A 21,204-nucleotide genomic window follows, 5' to 3' on the forward strand; every position below is an offset into this window, starting at 1 on the left:
GCAGAGCACAGAGGATTTTTAGGGCAGTGAAACTAATCTGTATGATACTACAACGATAGATGCAGATACATGTCATTATACATTTGTCCAAATCCATAGAAGGTACAACACCAAGAGTGAATCCTCATGTCAACTATGGACTTTGAGCAATAACTATGTGCCAATGTGGGTTTATCAATGGTAACCAATGCACCACTCTGACTAGAGATGTTGATAGTGGGGAGGGGGCTACTCACATGCATGAAGAATGGGTATATGGAAAATCTCTTGTATCTTCTGCTCAATTTTGCTATGAACCTAAAACTGCTCTAAAAAATAAAGTCTATTAAAAAAATCTGAGGCACAAATGTGCTTGGCTTGTTCCAGAAATAGCAAAGAAACCACTGTGGTTTCACTCTAGTGGAAGAAAGGAATGGAAAGAGAGTCAAGGGCCAGGCCACATAAGGCGTCCCAGGCCAAAGGAAGAAGTGTGAAAATATGGGTGTTTAGAGCCATTTAGTGTCCCCTAATGATTTGTTTTTATAAACACATAATGAAATAGGAATAGTTGATGGTTATAACAATGATTGCATACATTTGAATAATATGCTCCATTTTCTAGGGAAATCTTTTAAAAATGTGTTTATCTACATCCCTGAGTGAACAGTTACCAATTTCTAATACTTGAGCACATTTTAAAAAATATCCAAGTCCCTAAAGGGCATTTCCAGCCACTCAGGTGCCATACAGCCAGGCACCATGGATAGGGGGACCCTGTCCTTCACCAAGCCTGATGCCTGGCCTCCCACCAGACTCCTACAAACTGAACACCTGCATGTGCATTGGTACTGCAAACAACCTCTGACGTCCAGTAGTTCCTCAACCACTGTTTCTAAGGAGCAGCCCAACCTGTCTGTAAAAGCCATCACCTCAAATTCTTGGAATTTCCATACCTGAAATAGATTTTTAGTCTGTTTCAAAACCGGAAGCACTGCAAGTTTCATGTTACTTTAGTTAACTCTTTAACCTAAAAAAGTAACTACCAGATGAATAGTAAGGGAGAAATTCAATGTATTCATCCTAAATATTCTAGGTTATCTTCTCATAGTTAATAAGTAAAATCAATTGTATTCTAGATGTTTCATAAATGTTGACTTCATGTTTCTGCCCACATAAATTGTTGACATTGAAATTCAGTGACCTCTGTTGCTTACTGTAAGAAGGATTCTAACCCAGAATTTTCAGCTAAAAATGTTGTAATTCAGAATTTGCTTACAGAATTGAATTAAGGTTTTTGCATTAGGGATAAACATTGTGGGAGTAATTCTGGTATACTAGGTTGGTGGTTTTGTGCAAGATGCTTAGAATACCACAGCCCTTCCTTAGAATAATTGTAAATTCTTCTGGACTGTTTCCCAGATTTGCTTGAAAAGGGTCAGAGGACAGACTGAAATTAATGACATATGAATTGTGAATCCCAATTAGAGGTGTCTTCAAAGGAATAATTAGGCTAGACTTAATAATTATGAGAAGAAAAAGCTTGGGGTAAATTACACACTGAAAGAAAAGATGTGAAACAAGGCAACTTTGGAGATTGGAGTTGATGAATATTTCAGGAAGTTATTTTTTTTTTAATCTACTTATCTTAAAGATAATATAACTTGAGTGAGACAAAGATGAATGGAGAGAGATGGTCACTGATCTCAGATTAGGAGTCGGGGTGTGAACACGGAGGTCCTTTCTGGTGCACATGCCCTGACACTGTGATTTTAGGATCCCTATTCTCTTTATGTAGGAGGACAGGATTTTTGCTTTCCCAGATAACAGTGACATTAGCAACAGGGGCAGCAAACACCTGAACTGTACTCCCCATGTAGAGTACTTGCCATATATTAATCTCTCTGTTTCATTTTCCTCATCTGTAAAGTAGGGACTCCATGATTATCGAATCCCCACAACAACCGTAGGAGGGAGGTACAGTAAGTGACTTGCTCAAGGTCATAAGCTAGGTGGTATCAGAAATCAGATTCGAACCCAGCAGCCTGACTCCGAAGCGTAAGCTCTCTCTCGTCCACTGCACTACCTGTGCCTCGGGGAGGAGAAGGGACACACGCAAAATGCCAGCTCTCCGTGCCCACTTATTTTACTGTAAACTCTCCTACACCGACGCCTCTCTTCCCTCCCTCTCTACCACCCTTAGCCTCTTAACTTGTCAAACACAACACCTTCCTTACTTTGCTCGAGTCATCCTCCTCCCCTTCTTGCCAGAAGGTTCCGGCGGGTGGAAGATGAAAGGGAGCGGACAGCGCCCGGCACAGGCATCTTGTTTTTCTTCTTGGTGCAGTCGCTAATAGTCACTGAAAATCCTTTATTAGAGGTGTGGTTAGAAGCATTCACTGAGCGCTCAGAGTAGGAACGTTTGTCAGGAATGCGAATATTAATTTACTTTCTAGGATACGTTTTTTAACCTAAGAGCCTAACCAATTCTCACACAATTCACTTCTGAGTGGAAACCTTCATCCGGCGCCTGACAACGCGGCGCCCGCCTGGAGGGGGCAGTGGCGGCCGCGGAGTGGGCCCCACCGGCGGGTGCGGGCGGCTCGGCCATCGCTTGCTCTCGCCTGGCGCGCGGCTCTCGGCCGTGGATTAGCGCTGCTGGGGACGTGGGAGGCCGCGGGTCCCGCCCCCGGCCGGCGGCGGCGGCGGCGGCGGCCCAGCTCGGCAGTCGGCGCTGCGAGCCGAGCGGCGCGGAGGGCGCGACCGGCGGGCCGGGGCGCGGGGCTGTGCGCTGTCTTTTGGGCTCCGTTCCGCGAGCCGGGGCGCGGGCGACACCGCGGACCCCTCGGGCGGGCCCCGGGCTCGCGGCGTAGGGAGTCGGGGGTCGCCCGCCGGGGAGCCGGGACCATGGCGCTGCGCGCCCGGGCGCTGTACGACTTTAGGTCGGAGAACCCGGGCGAGATCTCGCTGCGGGAGCACGAGGTGCTGAGCCTGTGCAGCGAACAGGACATCGAGGGCTGGCTCGAGGGGGTCAACAGCCGTGGCGACCGTGGCCTCTTCCCGGCCTCGTACGTGCAGGTGATTCGCGCCCCCGAGTCCGGCCCGGCGGGCGACTGCGGCCCGGGAGCCCCGGCTCGCTACGCCAACGTCCCGCCTGGCGGCTTCGAGCCCCTGCCCGCCGCGCCGCCCGCCTCCTTCAAGCCGCCGCCCGATGCCTTCCAGCCCTTGCTGCAACCGCAGCAGGCGCCTCCGCCGAGCACCTTTCAGCCGCCGGCCGCGGGCTTCCCGTACGGCGGGGGCGCCCTGCAGCCGTCGCCTCAGCAGCTCTACGGCGGCGGCTACCAGGCCAGCCAGGGCAGCGACGATGACTGGGACGACGAGTGGGACGACAGCTCCACGGTGGCCGATGAGCCGGGCGCGCTGGGCAGCGGCGCGTACCCGGACCTCGACGGCTCATCGTCCGCGGGCGGCGCGGCCGGCCGCTACCGTCTGTCCACGCGCTCCGACCTATCGCTGGGCTCCCGCGGCGGCTCGGCGCCCGCGCAGCACCACCCGTCGGGGGCCAAGAGCTCGGCCACCGTAAGCCGCAACCTCAACCGCTTCTCCACCTTCGTCAAGTCGGGCGGCGAGGCTTTCGTGCTGGGTGAAGCGTCTGGCTTCGTGAAGGATGGGGACAAGTTGTGCGTGGTGCTGGGGCCCTACGGCCCCGAATGGCAGGAGAACCCTTACCCCTTCCAGTGCACCATCGACGATCCCACCAAACAGACCAAGTTCAAGGGCATGAAGAGCTACATCTCCTACAAGCTGGTCCCCACGCACACGCAGGTGCCGGTACACCGGCGCTACAAGCACTTCGACTGGCTGTACGCGCGCCTGGCCGAGAAGTTCCCCGTCATCTCGGTGCCCCACCTGCCCGAGAAACAGGCCACTGGCCGCTTCGAGGAGGACTTCATCTCCAAACGCAGGAAGGGCCTGATCTGGTGGATGAACCACATGGCCAGCCACCCGGTGCTGGCACAGTGCGACGTCTTCCAGCACTTCCTGACCTGCCCCAGCAGCACGGACGAGAAGGCCTGGAAACAGGGCAAGCGGAAGGCCGAGAAAGATGAGATGGTGGGCGCCAACTTCTTCCTGACCCTGAGCACGCCCCCCGCCGCCGCCCTTGACCTGCAGGAGGTGGAGAGCAAGATCGACGGCTTCAAGTGCTTCACCAAGAAGATGGACGACAGCGCGCTGCAGCTCAACCACACGGCCAACGAGTTCGCGCGCAAGCAGGTGACGGGCTTCAAGAAGGAGTATCAGAAGGTGGGCCAGTCCTTCCGCGGCCTCAGCCAGGCCTTTGAGCTGGACCAGCAGGCCTTCTCGGCCGGCCTGAACCAGGCCATCGCCTTCACCGGAGATGCCTACGACGCCATCGGCGAGCTCTTTGCCGAGCAGCCCAGGCAGGACCTGGACCCCGTCATGGACCTGTTAGCGCTGTATCAGGGGCACCTGGCCAACTTCCCCGACATCATTCACGTTCAGAAAGGTAAAGCCTAGCCATTAGAGCAGATGGTCTGGAATATGTTGTTGAGGCTGAAAGGGATGATTTGGACAGAAATACCATAATCTGTTTCAGACTAGTGCCGGAGATGTTGGGCATCAAGCAGGGATGTGGACAGCTGGCCTGTTTTTCTGAGTATATGATGGATTGCGGGCCGGTAGCTGCCTCCGTAAGGTATTTCCAGACAGGGAGTGGGTACTCCTCAGAGAAAGTTCTGAGAGTACTTCTTATGACAGTGCTATCATTTTAGAGTTTGAATAGTTGGGTAATGAGCTTCTGGGATCTGTAATCTTGTGCCTAGGGTAGAATTAGAAGAGGACCCAAACCCTGTTAGGCATCCATTTGAACACTGTGGGGTCACTTAGTGATGGGTTTAAGGAAGCACGGCAATAATGGGGAAGGACGGATATCTGCAAATAAAGGTTGGATATCTGCAAGTAAAGGTAAGTCCGCTTCTACCTTCCACACCTCTCAATCCCTGGTTTGGTTGAGGAATTAGAATCAATTCTCTGAGGTTCTAGCCAGGGCAGTTTAAGAATGTCCTGCATAGGCTTCTTGCTTGCAACCTTTGTAGAATGAGGTAAAAGGCTCACTCTAATTTCAAGAAGTTTTAAGAAAAATAATCTCTTTAATCTCAGTCATTTTGAGTTTGGAGTCTATTAACCCACTGAATTTAAAGGGTATTATTTAGGAAAATGATGTAGGGGAACTACAAAGAATGCACAAAATCTGAGTATTATGTCTGAGGGCAGTGCTTCTGGTATTCCAGTAGTTAGCTGCCCAGCTGTCAGCTTGTTTCATTATTAGTTGTTAGTGTCCCTAACTTTTGTTAAAGCACTAAAATTTGCAGATTTTTTTTTTTTCTTAGAAAATAAATTAGAGCAGTAAAGCCTGGAGTGAGAGGACGGGAGGCGTTGGACTTTAGGGAGGTGGTCTTGCCTGTGAATGTCTCCTGTTCAGTGTGGCGGGTGTGGGGGGGAGGGAGGGAGTTACCTAATCTGACTTCTGTGATGGTGGAAACGTCTTTTGAGTCGTGAGGTTTGGCCTTCAATAAGGAGGTGCTCGCTGCCTTTCTAGGTGGGCCAGTCCAATTATGAACAACCCTGAACTTTGACATAGTCTTCCTTGCACTGAACTAAAATTTGCCTCTCTCGTTTGTCGTTCTGTTCCCTGGAACCACACAAAGTAAGTCTATTCCTCATCCACACGTTAGCCCTTTACACTTTGGGAGACCTCAGCAGTCTTGCTTCCTTCCCTTCCCTCTGCTGCTTTCCTCCCCCTTTCAAGTGTGTGACTAGTCTTCTTACTCCCTAAAGGGGCGGTCCTTCCAAAGCCTTGAATGTGTTGTTGGCCCTGCTAAAATGCAGTATCCTGAAGCATCTGCATTACTAATTTTGGTAGAAAATAGTAACTTTCTTGGCAATTTACATTTTGTAAATGCAGCTTGAGATTCAATAGCTGAGCAACCATACTGAACCTGCATCTACATTCCTCATGCCTTTTTGTGTGTAAATTGCCGTGACTCCTTGACTTTTTGGCTGGTGCCAGTGGGACTGACTCTTTGAGACTTTAATGCAAGACCTTAAATTTAAATACCATGTGTTATGTCAACCTGGAACCATGCTGCCTTTTTATGTATTTTGTGAGTTTATGCAAATGGTTGGTAAAAGTTGAAAGGGTGGAGACAAGTACAGACCTTTGCAGGCAGAGAGAGACAGGTGACTGGCTACTACAGGGGGGCATCAGTTCATTCACTGACTTTACTGTCACTCAGACCACACACAGCTTTGTCAAATGTCCTGCTATTGGAACTGTTTATTAGAAAAGGTATGGTGTTTGTTCTAAGGTTGATTTTGAGTTTACAGCAGTAGTTTTTGTAGTTTATTAAACTGTGTAGTTTGCTTATTTTTTTTTTTTTAAATCCTAGAACTAAAATTGTATTCAGTTTCTTGGGATTTGAAAAACTTCATTAAAACCAGTACCATTTTATGTTGTTTAAACAGATTCAAGGGCACTAAACATAATCTTTAGGAAATTCAGAAAGAAAATCAGTTAATATTAAGTATAGTTTGTTTCTGCTGTAGCCTTGGTATATAATGTACAGGGAGTGAGTGTCCCTAGATGACATGTCTTTAGAATGTACTTGCCATTTAAAGCTATAGTGTGCAACGCATAAGGATAAAAGGATTTGCTTGCAACCAGTTTTTATCAAGGATGCTAGTGTTGGCGATTTTTAGGAATACAGATGAGACAAATTTCATAAGTTATGCTAAAGCTTTTTGAACATGTTCTAAATATTCAGAACTTGTGGTTGTGAAGAGCAGCTCCCCCCGCCCCCCCAACTTAACTACACAGTTGCTATTGGAATGAATCTTTTTTAGTCTGAGCACTTGGGGATTTTGTTGACAGGTTGTTTTTTTCCTCTAAGGTCTCAAAGTGTAATCACATGAAAGATTATACTGTGACTTCTGAGAGGAGAACAAAAAGAAGAAAAAAATGTTAAAAAATCTTCAAGCAGCTTAAGCTATCTTTTAAGTATTTGGTTCAAAGTTTACATTTCAGTTTAGGGAGAAATTTAAAAATTCAAAATAATTATTTCAACTCTTAAGTTGTCCTTGTTTACAGGAAGAGAAAAAACAGTTTTAGTACTTCTACGTTTGATGTGTTCTAATCAGATGTTAGGTCCACATTCAGATGAGACAGAAATGATTAGAATGTGCTTTTCAACAACTAACACAGTTAAGAAGGGGAGTTAATTAAGTTTTTTCCCCCTTAATTCCTAGGGGAAAGGACAGGAACATTAGTCTCCTCTGAGCTTTTTTCTTATCCGGGAGACTGCTGTGGTCAGCTTTTCCAGTGTTCTAAACCTGTGCTGTTCGGTGCTGGGTCTGTGAGCCACATCTGACTATTTAAATATAAGTTAATTAAAGTAAAATAATATAATTCAGTTCCTTAATCACACTAGCTGTATTTCATGTGCTTTGTAGCTAGTGGCTACCACGTTGGACAACAGATAGAGACCATTTCATCACTGCTGAGGGTTCTGTGGGGTGGTGCTGTGCTGCCATAGTCTGTCAGTCCTTTCAGGTTTCTCCAGCAGTTGATAATCTTTGCACATACTCTCCAGATAGTCTTCTTTTCACTTGGTCATCTCATGGCATCCCCTCCTTTCCACATGGGCTTAAGTAATAAAAACTGGGAGGGGAAGCAGGCCCTGCCAGACCCCTCTCTACAGAACATCCCAGGCACTCATCCAGTGAGTAATATTGCTGCGGTGTGAGGATGTTCATCTGCTTTGCATCCTGCCTTCATCGTTCATTTGGAAAATACAACTGGTTTCAGAATGGACATCTGAGACTGGTGAGGAACCAGCTCCAGAACGAGGGTGGAAAACTCAAATGCCCTTAAATGTGGTCGACTGGCATTTTTCTGACTATACTTAGTACTAAAACCATCGCTTAAACTTAATAATGGTTTTAGTGTAAGTACTTTCTGCAGAAGCAAAGAAAGCCATATGGTTTCTTTAGCGAAAAGAGAATTCTGGAATTCTAATTTTTTTCATCAACTCATGGAGTCTTAGATAAACAGACCTATTTTGGTTAATGGAGTTGAGTGTAGGAAGAAGGCAGTTTGCTGTAGTCTGAAGTATAGTAGATGGGAATTCAGAAGCTGTTTGAATTTTATTCATACTTTGCTCTGTCTTAACAGGAGTCCCTTAAATTCTTTGTTCACAGGCGGCTCGTTGATTCCTGACTAGTCACATGTCTGTCACTGCCGAGCTTTGTAACCCTGTGGTCTGATTTTCTTTTTTTGAAATGGTAGCGTTTTATCTCCTCCCATTTATCATCCTTGCCTGGGGTATGCCTTTAGAATGCTGATGGTGGCCAGTTTGGGGTAGTACATAGAATCGATTTCACTATCAGTTTCTTAGCTTATTTGGTTCTGTTTCCAAAGATATGATCAATCTCTAATATTTAATAAAGCTTAATCTGGATGGCAGTGAGTTATTGTGGTTTAAAAGCATTAGGCTTATTTCCTGGGGGATATCGTGAAAGGGAAAGACTGTAAATGTGGGATGATGAGAAATGTTGGTTTCATCTTTATTTAGGAATGTGGACTGGATAGCAGGAGGGAGTCACTTAAAAGGAAATTTCTTTATTCCTGAGAAAAGGTACAAGGTACAGGAAAAGTGATTTGTTGATAAAATGTAGTGTGAGTCTGTGAAGCAGGGTGGCAGAACTAGGTAAACAAACAGACAGGCAGTCCTGTTTTCTGTACTCCTAAATTAAATATGCAGGGTGTCCACATTGCCTTCTGTAAACGTTCCAGATGGAGGCTTCTTTTCAACAAAACACAGCCCTGGGACCTCAGGAATGGTACACCACTCGTGGGCTTGTCAGTTCTCCGGGGTACAGTTTCACCATTGTGCTTTCTTTTACCACATGCAGGGTCCGTCTTATGTCCCTCAGACATTAATTAAAGATAGCTAGCGTCCTGGCAAGGGCCTCTAAGGTAAGACTGGGCCACAGTTAGCCCTTCCCTGTCTGCTCCCCATTCTCCTGTGACTAAAAATAGACCTGAGAGGGTGGTGCCAGGAATACAGAGAAAAGGTCTAATAAGTGGGCTGTTTACAAACTCATCCTTATTTTGAAACTTCTGGGCTAGAAATTGAGGTCGTTCATTTTTTGTTTTGTTTTGTTTTAGCTCCATTTTAATTGAATCCATTTCTCCTTTCCCCTACTTCCACCTCCAGCTGTTTTTTAAGGAGACTTCAGTTCTAGCTGTAACCTTTGTCCCTATCTGTATTTTCTTAATGAAAAGGAGGTTTACCTTTGGGGCTTTTGAAAGAGATGACTGAGTTCTTTTGGTAAAACGTCAATGTGACCAGCCACAGACAGTCTTGATCACGAAGCTAGGTAGGGATACTGCTCATATCACACTGTCATTGGTTTCTCAGACTTCTTTTTTGAGCTAGGAATCCTTCTGGAAATCACACTGGGAAATCATAGCCTGTTAGACTGATCACAGCAGAATCAAAAGGAGGCAGGTACCTATGCTCCCACTCATGTTCTTCAGATAACTCTTGGGCTCAGTTGGATTTCCCTCTGTATTGGGAAATGTCATCCCACAGGTTCCTGTCTGGTCATCTTAGGATTTCCAAACAGGAAGGCAGAACCCAAACAAGGAAGAAGTTCTGTGAGAAGGTATCAATTCCCTTATAAACATGACAATTCCTTTAAATTATGTTCTTTTTCTTCAGGCTGAATAAAAAGGTACTGCTTTATTGTCTCAGAGTGTTTTAAAATCAAAGTTTAATATGAAGTTCGATTTAATTTGCCATCTATTTATGTAACTTTGTGATACCACAAACTAAATGATTATCACAAATAAAATGGCACAGTAATGCTTAGCTCTTGTTTGGAGAGACTGTACTCAGAGGACCTGTCCCATCTGTCGCCCTTCACTTAGAGAGCACAGGCTAGATTCCCATGTGGAGGGGGATGGGCAGGACTCTGGTCCTCACTGAGTTCTTGGACTCGTGGCAGAGAAGCCAGGTGCCAGGTCACTGAGAGCCCTCCCAAGGCGACGCAGAAGAGATGGGCCTGGCCTGGGTCTGACAAGGGAGCTTAGCCCCACAAACAGGGGGTTCATGGTAAACCAAGAGCCCCATGTTCAGAGTCTCCTCACTGTGGGCCACTCTGGAATCTGGGGACCACTGTTGGGCTGTGAGAGGAGCTTTGGGCAAGTTATTTTAGCCTTGGCAAGTCTCAGGTTCTGTGTTGGTAAAGTGGGTACGCTTCCTCAGAAGGTCACATTGAGGATTAAATCTTGTGGTTCTCAGTAGTTACTCACTAAATGCTTGATTTTGAAAAGTAGAAAGATACTTTGAAAATAGGAAGCACTCTTCTTTAAAAGACAATTCCAGTAATCTTATCTTCCATCCTGGTAGCCTGCTGCCACCAGAACTGCAGGCAAAAGTATAAAAACCCAGTAAGTCATTGGTTGGTATAGCAGTTAAATATTGTATTTTAACACAGCTGGCGTGTACTGCACACCAGAAGTATGGTAGCAGAAATAAATGCCAGTGTTATTTAGAGTCACTGGTGTGTTGTTCACATTAAGGGTTTGTCAGCTAGCTGTTCCCTTCCTCTAAATTGCTTGTATCCCTGCACAAATCACTTTGACATTTCTGAGCTTCAGTTCCCTCGTCTGTAAATATGAGATTCATGATCTCCTAGGTATCATTTGTTGATTGACTTTTTAAAAAAATAGCAACATCCATACATTGAAAATAAAATAGGAAAGTATACGATGAACATTTAGACATTGTTTCAGGCTGGTTTCAATAGCATGCTATCTGCTTGTGTGATTTTTATCATCTGGGAGCATGAACATCCTTTATCAGTTGATATTGGCACCTGGCAAGTTGATGTGAAAGAAAATTCATGAACTTTTGGTTCAGATCAGCAAACATGCATTGCGGGCTTACCCCGCCAGGTGCTGTGATCGTCAAAGTGCTGACAGTACCCGGCCTCCTGCCGCTGGTGAGAGCTCCCCAGTGTCTGGAAGCTGAGGCGCGCCGGACAGCTGGAGAAGTTCCTTCCGAGCCAAAGGAGGGCTGTCACCGGGAGAGCCACCAGAAAGAGAAATTGCGATGGGCTTTCCCTCCTACAAAGTGTGCTTCACTTTGAACTCTAAATACTGTCTCCTCTCCAAAAACAGTCATGCATTGTTAATCTTGTGTTTGTAGCTTGATTAAACTTGAGTGTGAATGAGTGTTAACTTCACTTGTCATTTTTACTCCTTTTCTTAGACTTTTTTTTTTATCTCTCACTATAATTGGACTTTTCTGATAAAGAAATTCTTTGTATTATTTGATAGGGAGGGAGAAGCAGTTAGGGAGGAGACCCAAGATCATTAGATTTATTCAGTGGATCGTCTGAGAGATAAATCTGATTTTATTCAACAAATATGTAAGTGCCCATTATAGATCGGGCACTGTTAAAGATGCTCGGGTTGCCTCAGTGGTCAAAACAAAGATCACCGCCCTCGTGGAGCTTACATTCGAGCAGGGCGGAGACACAGCGAGAAACACAATGAGTACATTATCACGTATGTGGTAGGGGAAAACATAAATGTGGAGCAGGACAAGTGGGCATGGGGAGGCAGAATGAAGTATGAAAAGGGATGATCAACGTAGGTCTCATTAAGAAGGTGAGATTTCAGTGGAAGCGTGGAGGGGTGAGGGAGTTAGCTAAACCGATGTCTGCGGGGAGAGGGTTTCAGGCAGAGGAGAGAGCGAGAGCAGAGGTGCTAGGGTGGGTGTGTGCTGCCAGGCAGTGGAAGGCCAGGTGATTGGAGCTAAGAGGATCTGAGCAGGAGATGAGGTCTTGGAAGGTCCAATTAGTAGGGCTTTGTAGGTCATTGTCAGGACCTAGAGTAAAAGTCCTAGTGAGATGGGAGCCATGACAAGCTTTTGAGCCAAGGAATGACATCTATCTGGACCTTTGAACAGACTTAACTCTAGTTGCTCTGTTGACAATAGAATGGAGAGGAGGTAGGGTTCCCAAAGGTAGGAGCAGAGAGCCAGTAGGAAACTACGCCAATAATCCAGGTGAGAGACCATCCACGTGTGGACTAGAGTGGGGACAATGGAGATGGCGAGGAGGGAATCCCAGTCTGGATATATTTTAAAGGTAGAATCGTCAGGTGGGAATCAGATGGGGCATGCGAGAGGAAGAGGAGTCATCAAGGGGAACTCTGCAGTTTTTGGCTTGACCAGCAATACGAATGGAGTCTCCATCCACTGAAATGAGGAAGGCTGTGAGTGGAAGAGAGGTGGGAATGGGAATCTGGACTTGAGTTTCATCCTTTTAGATTGATGGGCTCCTGCATTCTGTTGACATCTCCCCACCCAACACATGCACAGACAGTCAAGCCTTAGATCTAGTTCCCTCCTCAGAGTTTTCTACTTGGAGCCCTGTCCTTTCCAAGTGGTCATGGCTGGTAGAATGCTCACTGGTGTGCCAAACAGTGTACATTTTTTGGTTATTGGGTAGTGTGTGGGGGTCATGTTTTTATGTTCCTCTAGTATGTAGCTCCACTGTTTTGTATGTGCATAGTTAATGCTTAAGGAATGCTTGTTGAATGAGAAAAGTAGGCACTCGATGGAGTACTTGTTGATTTTGAAATAGATATCTTCTATCGTAGAATGTGTTTTTCTATTCATATGATGATGGGTACCAGAGTTTATAAAAGAGTATAGGCAATAAAGATAGGATCTGGATATATTTTATAGGTGAAGTCATTAATTAACATGAAAGTGACTTAAAAGTCTTAAACTTACATATCTATGAAGTAACTTTCCAAAACTTATTGGGGAGAAGGGAGAAAGTTTAAAAATGTTTTATTTTATGTGCCAGAAAAATTAATGTTATGTAACTCATGATTTTACTTTATATTGATTCTTGATGTTGAAACTTGCATATATACACTTTTTTCCTCTTTGGTAAACTTTCATGATAATCTTTTATTGGAGTCCCTTTTGCTGAATTCCAAGCACAAGATCTAGAGAGAGTACATTTCACCTTCTTGAATGACTTGGATACACAAAGCACTGAGCTTAGGTGTTGAGCAGTAGGTGCCTGCCCTCGTGGAAGGTTCAGTTCTGTAACGGAAGTAGGATGTCTGTACAGAGAATTGGGAGATAGGAGGTCGATTTAACTTGGTGCCTCTGGTAAGAGTGTGTGGGAGTCCAGAGGATGGAGAGTCACTGTCAACTGTTAGGGGCTTGGGTGGGTAGCGTTTGTTTTTTTGCCTCTGAAAGATGGTCATATTTTGACTTTTCAGAGGAAAATAGAAAGTGCATTTTTTTTTTTTAAAGATTTTATTTATTTAACAGAGAGAGACAGCGAGAGAGGGAACACAAGCAGGGGGAGTGGGAGAGGGAGAAGCAGGCCTCCCACCGAGCAGGGAGCCCGATGTGGGGCTCAATGGGATCATGACCCGAGCCGAAGGCAGACGCCCAATGACTGAGCCACCCAGGCGTCCCAGAAAGTGCATTCTTGATCTTGGAAATGCTTTAGGATGAGCATATAATAGCTGATACACTGCATGCCCCGTGCTCAGGTCAGTGAGACCAGCTGACAAGTGAGTAGCTGTCACCATACAGTGTGGTACATGCAGTCATGGGCATGTGCCGTGGTGTGAAATAGGCCAGAGTGGGGGTAATCAGCTATGGGGAGAGGAGAGAGTTCAGGGGTGGCTTCTCCCAGTCTTACTCTGAGAAGATTTTTGAAAAAAAATTGGAAGTCTGCCTAGCAGGCAGAATGGGGGAAGGCATTCTGGGCAGAGGGAATCAATCATGTATAAAAATCAGGGATTAAATCCTGGCTGCTTCTCTGATTCAGCTCTCGAGTGGTTACAGCTGTAGATTGGGCCACCCCCCTCTGTCTAATCAGAATGTTAGGGACATGTGGCCTATACGTTGGTGTCCTTGAAAGAGCTCCTCACGGGATTTTGATGTGCCAGTGGGTTTACAGCTGCTGCTGCAGGGGATGGAGGGCAGCGTCATGGAAGATCAGACAGGGTATTGACATGCTCAGGCCTGCACTTTAGATGGACAGGTCCTAGTGGCAGATGTAAAGGGAGGCTCGGGGTGAGGTGAGATAGGAGGCTCTTGCAGTGATTCAGGCAAGACATGAAATCCTAAACTGAGGCGGTGTCTGTGGGGTTGGGGAGGAGGAAGACAGAAGAGGTATTTGCCTACAGGAGTGAGGTAAGGGACAGGGAGGAGAATAAAATGACCATTGAACTAGAGACTGGAGTTACCAACAGAGATACTGGGAGATAGAGCAGGGGTCTGCAGGCCAAACCCACCCACGTGCCTGTTTACAGCACTTGAGCTAAGAGTGGCTTTTACATTTCTGAATTATTACATTTTTCCTGGGTATAAAAGCCTCGGTTTTGCCTTGACATGCAAAACTTCAAATATTTACTATCTGAGCTGTAAGGAAAGTGTTTGTTTACCCTTGACTTGGAGGGCAAGCAGGTTTGGGAGCTGGAGTATGAGGAGTGATGGCCATTGCTCTGCTTGAGCGTCCTTACGGTGTGGCAGCTACATACACCGTGTCCGATTCCACTTAGGAGCGGGCATGATGATGTGCCCTCTACGGCCAGGGGGCGTGCAGTTCCCGCCAGCTTCACTGTGTAACCCGTAGCAGTTTCACAGTGTATATATACTGTGTATAACACGGAGTCATCATTTTGCGTACCAGATACTTCGCAGCGTTAAGTATTAGCTATTGTATTAGGTCCCTGGGGCTGCTGTAACAAATTACCACAAGCTGGGTGGCTTAAAAACCAAATTTCTTCTCTTACTGTGCTGGAGGCTAGAAGTTCGAAATGAAGGTGTCGGCACAGCCACACTCCGTATAAAGCGTCTAGGGGAGATCCTCCCATGCCCCCTCCAGCCTCGGGGGGCTGCCGGCCATCCTTGCTGTTCTTGGCCTGTGGACTTGCCACTCCAGCCCCTGCCTCCATCTTCACCTGATGTTCTCCTCTTCTTTTAAGGACACTAGTCATTCTGGATTTAGGGCCTATCCTAATCCAGTATGACCTCACCTAAACCAATTGTATGTGCAAAGACTATTTCCAGTTAAGGTCACAGTCACAGGCTGTAGGTGGATGTGAATTTTGGGGGTGATACTATTCAACCTAGTACAGCTATTAACTTCCCCAAAGGGGTATTATCCCCATGTGATAACCTTTGAAAACTGAGGCCCCGGGAAGTTAAGTGAATTTCAGGATTGCACAGCAAAAAGAAGAGCCAGATGAGTTCATTTTTTGCCTTGACTTAAAGCCAGTGTTTGTTATGCTGCAATAAGTAGCGTGCCTGCTAGAATTTTTTTTTGTTCTGTGGACAGCGACAGCTATTGAAGGTCTGAAACCGAAGAGTGACATCTGAATCATGATAAAAATAACATATTTTGAGGGCTTACCATGTGCCAGGCATGATGCTTCATGTTTATATTCATTATATCCATTTAAAGCTCATAGGAGATTTTGAGGTAAATACATTATCCCCATTTTGCAGACAGGAGGTGAGCCACAGAAATTTAACTGCGAGCTCTTGGAAGTATCCCTCACTGATGTGCAGCCTGGCCCCCGGGGCCAGGGCTTCCAGAAGCTTCTTCCTGTTGGCTGAGTGCAGAGATGAGAGGGCTGCTGGAGTAGACCAGGTCATCTAGGCATGAGGGTGGCTTTGGAAAGTAAGCAGGTGAACTTGAGATACCTGCCAAGTAGAGTGGCCAGACTTGGTGAGGAGTGGCTCTCCTGAGGAGTCTAAAGTTACCTTCCACGTTTTAAATTTGGTGACAGAAAGTAGTGATGCCAGGAAGAGAAATAGGGAGTTAAGAGCAGCAGGATTACAAGGAAAGATAAGGAACGGGGCTGAAGGGAGCTTTAGAAATCCTATTTTCTGGGCCTTTATTGTATTTAGTTATATTGACATTTGTGAAAATCATAAAAGCTACCTATTGTCTGCAGCGAGACATCTTTAAATAAAAATGGGTGTCCGCATGGGTCCTCTGGGTTTTTTTGTTTTATGACACACGTTTCAGATATTTTTAAAAATGATATATTTCTAAGTGCTTAGTTTTGTCTTTAGATGATTATTTATGGTCTAGTTCAAGGAAGCCCAGATGCAGCCGGAGTAAGACTCATCACCCCTGGAAACCTGGTCCCTGCCAGTATGAGGAAGCAGGAAAACCCCAGGGTCAGAGGTGTTCTTAAGTTTCAAACAGCTGATTTAGGAATTGTCCCCAGAGTTTAGTGCTCATAAAGTGCTGTGAAGTACTAGTTGTCAACCGAAGAAAGAGGCCGAGCTGAAATAAAAACAAAAGCATTTATTTGGGGTCTCAGGATTACAATTCTATGAACACAGATTTGGGCGGCAGCCCAAATAGTGCCTCCCAGGGAACAAAATCCAGGGTTTTTAAATCAAAAGGGCATGGTTGTATATGTTGCATACAAAGAATTTAGATGGGTGTTGATGGCAGAAAACCAAAGGCTGGGCTGAATATAATTGGTTCCTAAGACTGTCACCCAGCAAAGTCTCACTGTGGCAAGCTGCAGGGGTTTGGGCTGAGTCCTTGGGATACTTGTCTCTTGGCCCAGTTCACAAGTTCTTGGCCCCATGCAGTGAGGAGGACATGAGGACATACAGAAGGTCCATCTCCTTCGTGGCCTTCCAGCTCCACCTTTAAAACCCCTTGACATAAGTGACCCTATTTCATTAACACAGTCATTGACAATAGTGACCCTGTTTCATTAACACAGTCATAGTGGCCACAATGGGTGGCAGCAAGGATGATGATAAATGCTGTGGCAGTTTATAACACTGGGGTTTACAATTATTCTAAAGTTAAAAACAAGATGTTGTTTGGGAAAAATACTTGAAAGCAAGAGATCTATTCTTTGAAAAGACTCTTCTGAGTACAGTGTTACCTGTGGTGCTGTCAGAAGCACTCATACAGTCCAGGACCTGGCCTCGGGCGGGTGGCTCACGCCTCCCTAGTTTCTCTAAGTGCCACTTCCCTCTCCTTCTGCCCTGGATAGAGCGGCTTGGCTTGTCTGTTTAGCAGCTTCTGTTAGATGTTTTAGCACGGGTCTCCCTTTATCTTCCTAGAAAGAAAAACGAAAGTATTAAAGGCAGTTTCCAAAGTTCACTCTTCTCTTTGGTTCAGATAGGTTTTGTTGTGTGTCAGAGGTCATCTGAACCCAAAGCGCTGGCAGCTCGCCAGTGTCCCTAATGCTGCTTGGTTGGTACAGACCAATATCCACGCACATATGTCAGCCTACAAAAGAATTAAAAGGATTAGGAAATTAGGGATTGTGAGCTACAGACTGTAGGTTATCAAGTGTGTTCTCTGAATCTAAACCATTATGTGGACTTTATTCTACAAAATTGGTTGTTTTAAAAAGTTTTATTGTATGTTCGTGATTATCAAAGATGTCCTTTCTACCTCATTTTATTAGGATTCTGTAGGTATAAAATCTTTAAGAAACAATACATGCTTCTTTTTTCCTGTTCTCAAATTTTAAAGTCTTTATATTTGCATGGCCATAGGCAAATAAACATTTTCACCTTTGTAACCAGACTCTTCTGAAGTAAAAACATACTGTGTTTACAGAGTTCTTTTGAATCTATCACCCTAGTAACTTTAATACATATTTAATATTCAGTATAAGCCGAAACACAAGGAACTTTATATACAATTTCCTCGCAAAGAACAGCCTATTCTGCCAAATAAGCCACAAGAGATGGAATCACACGGTTTCCCTCTTCATTTTTGGAACAAGGTGAGGTGTGGGAATGTATATGCATGGTGAATAATAGTAATCAAATGTTGTAAGATGTGATACACTCAAGTGAGTGGCTTTCGTTTATACTGTCATTCTTGCCCTTACACATCTGGTGATTGCTGAATGGAAGCTGAAAGGGTTGCTTCATTAGGATAGAATGAGACTACTACTTACTCTATCTTCAGGACCCAACCAGGCTTAGAGGCCTGAATTCTTTAAATGATTAATTTTTACATCATCAAGCAACCAATATTTTTTTTCTTTTTGCAGTTTATTATCCTTGTATCTGACCCTCTTCCTTTTTAAAATTACTCAAAAGTTCTCTTTGCCATTTATTATATTTATGAATTGAAAGTATATTTTACATTAATTTTACCTTTGAATTTTGATCGTTCTTGACTTTTGGGACCTATAGTCCCTTCAAAAAATTGCTTTCACTGACTTGAGTTCAGTATTCCTATGGGCACCCCCCAGAGTTTATTAATGTGGTCCAGACCGGAGCCCACGGGGTATGACTTGATGCCGGAACAGAGACTTGAGAGCCTGGACGGAGATGGTTCTTGGTTTGCTTATCCCCGAGATGAGGCTTCCCAGGGGGCCTGTTGTTGTGCCGCCCCACGGGGGCTCCTCTGAGGGGCTTGGACGTGATGGGTGGGGCGGCCTCAGTTGGGCCAAGGACAAAGGGACTAAACTACCTGAGTTGGGAAGCTGGGCAGACCCGGTTCCCATGCAGCCGGACGTCTTCAGTAAAGTGATTTACCGACCCTAAACTTCGCTTTCTGCCTCTGAAAATGGGAGTGGTAATTCCTTTCCTTTTGAGGTTAAAGAGAAGGAAATCAGACACGTAAAGTGCAGAGCACAGGCTTACACAGTAGGTGTGATTCACATATGACTCTTTTGCCTGGATGGACAGCCGTTCTGCCTCTCTCTGTGAAGTGGATGTTGGCCTTTGTTGAGATGTTGTATTCGAAAAATATAGAAAAGTAAATACTGGAGCAGAGAGGGGAAAGAGTAATCAACCAGTGGGTGGGTGGAGACCGAAAGGGAGGAAGGAAAGGGGAGGGGCAGAGGTTAATGGGGAGTTAGCAGGGCCAGAGGGTGTGGGGACCAGTGATGAGAGGATAAGGGCAAATTGGTCACATTGACCAAATTAGCATTTTCTTTCAACGTTTTATGTGTAGGAGGGAATGAAGAAAAACAGGCCTCATGCAGTCTCGGGCAACTTCTACTCAGCTCTGTTGCCTTTCTGCCCACCTCCTGTTCTGTCCCTCACACCATGGCTTTGGGTTTTCTGGGACAAGGCCCTGGGAAGACAGAAAGTCTAGTTAATGTTTTTGCCACATTCATGATTTCAAAATTAAATAAAGTGCAGGCTTTTTTTTTTTTTAAAGGGAGAAAATGTAGCCTTTGGATCCCTGTTGCTTAGTGACTAGACCTTTTGTGTAATTGGTCTAGGAGGGACAGAACCTACTGAGCATAAGAGATTTGGTTGAGGGAAGGAAGGCAAAGTTCAGGTGCTGACACTGGCCTTGGCTGGAGGTGGGAGCCGATGGGGCAGCCAGCAAGCCCTGGGGGGGCCTGAGGAGGCAGAAGAGAGGGACATGAAGAGGGAAGCTGAAAGGAGGCCATGCAACTTCTTCAACTGAGTTGAAGCCTCTCCCTGGTTAAAATGCCTGAAGCAAATTACAGCGTTTGAGAGGTTTTCTCCCCTGTCCCGTTTTTGCTGGGTCAGAAGTGGCCAGGAAAGTGATTCTCTCTGTAAATCAGAAGGAACTGATACGGTTTAGTGTGACTGCATTTGCTGGTGTGCCTAGTTTAGCTGCCAGTGGGCTCTTGATATGTGCTAATTGGCTACATGACACCAGACCTTTGCTCTCTCATTTTACAAAAACCAAAATGATACCGAAATGCTTCTTAAACAGTTTTTACTGATGGAAATAATTTAATGCTATGTAAATAATAGGATGCTTTTGAAAATGGTGCTGGCTTCCTGGATCATAATTAATCTATAAAATGCATTTGAGTCCTTTAAAGTTGTAATAGGAATGAATCCTGTCATATGATTAAATTCCTTAGTTGTAATTATTTTGTATTCTTCGGAAACATGCATGATGTAATCCCTTGGAAATTGAGCACATATGGATTATGAACCAGGACGTCGTTATTTCGTGCTTGGCTGTTTGCAGCCTGAGCATGCTTTAAAACTGTGAGATGGCTCCCATTGGAAAGATACAAAGACAATGTAAGAAGAGGGGTGGGATTGAATTTAGGACATGAGTTCTGTGGAGCTTGGTGTCGTGATGAGGCAGGGGGCAGAGTGCCTTTCTTTGAGCCTGGGCAATTGCAGCAAGTATAAAAATGAACCTGTTAGGAAGGAATTTTGCATGTGCAGAGTCAACTAACAATGCCAAAGAAGTGCAGGAGATTGTGTTGATAACAGGTCCTAAGGCCAGGTGAAAATGCTGGTTTAATTTTCGTGTTACCGCTCCCACTGTGGATAGGGAGGGACCCTCTTCAGCAAGAGTGGGGCAGAGGCCCTGCAGGGAGTGTTAAATGGAAAGTAGTGGGACTGGCTGGCAGGTAGGGATGGGGGGCTCTTTGTCACGAAGCAGCTGTGGTACTTTGAAAGGCAGGCATGCTCACCACCATAACGCTGCACTGTGGCACTTTGGACAAGGCACTTAGCCTCTTACTTGTAAGATTGCGAGAATTGTACCAGAAACTCTTTCTTCTAAGGCCCTTTCAGCTCTTAAGAAAACAACAGCAACACACACGCGAACTCTGGGAACCAGCTCTACCCTTGTCAGACTCTCAGAATCAGCCCTACTGACTTCTCCAGTGGCTATCTTGTCAGCGCTGGAGTGAGGAGAAGAAAGCCCTCAGGGTTCCTTCTCCTACTTTTGGAACAAAGTGTTAGGGTTATTAGTTCCTCAGTGAACTCTGTTTTGGGGAGAGATTCTAATAATTCGCCCAGCTAATTTAGTAAATTGAGTGGCCAACTGAAAGTTCATTCTTAACCTGTAAGCCTTTTTGGGAGGCGATCTCTCTGGTCCTTTCTGAGGCCTTCCACAGATCCCTGAGGCAGAGGAGCAACTGAAATGTGCTGGACTCAGTCTGGGGTCCTGGGGTGCAGCTGGGTTACTCTTGCCTGTTTGGGAACAGTCATGGGGAATGTTTGAAATCTGTTGCCTCACTTTCAATCATACTTTTTCCTGTACTTCAAGTAGAAGAATGTATTTTCTTGCGTGACTTGGGGAAGCTGCACTGTTTCATGTGTTACCTTCTTACAGGTTTCTCTTCCTCTAAACCAGAAATGTTAC

At 45.5% G+C, this 21,204-nt stretch overlaps 1 protein-coding gene across 3 annotated transcripts in view; it reads left to right on the forward strand.

Annotated features, from left to right (window-relative positions):
* The first annotated feature begins 2,727 nt into the window (after positions 1 to 2,727).
* The window catches only part of SNX18 (sorting nexin 18), a 162,479-nt gene continuing 144,002 nt past the window's right edge, over positions 2,728 to 21,204 (forward strand). For all 3 annotated transcript variants that reach the window (XM_032395346.1, XM_032395347.1, XM_032395345.1), the window contains exon 1: positions 2,728 to 4,504. In XM_032395346.1, coding sequence (XP_032251237.1) covers positions 2,884 to 4,504 — 1,621 coding nt within the window. In that variant the 5' untranslated portion in view covers positions 2,728 to 2,883. The remainder of the gene's footprint in view (positions 4,505 to 21,204) is intronic.

The sequence above is a fragment of the Phoca vitulina genome, unplaced genomic scaffold, assembly GCF_004348235.1.
Source record: "Phoca vitulina isolate PV1807 unplaced genomic scaffold, GSC_HSeal_1.0 scaffold83, whole genome shotgun sequence".
Taxonomy (NCBI): Eukaryota; Metazoa; Chordata; class Mammalia; order Carnivora; family Phocidae; genus Phoca; species Phoca vitulina.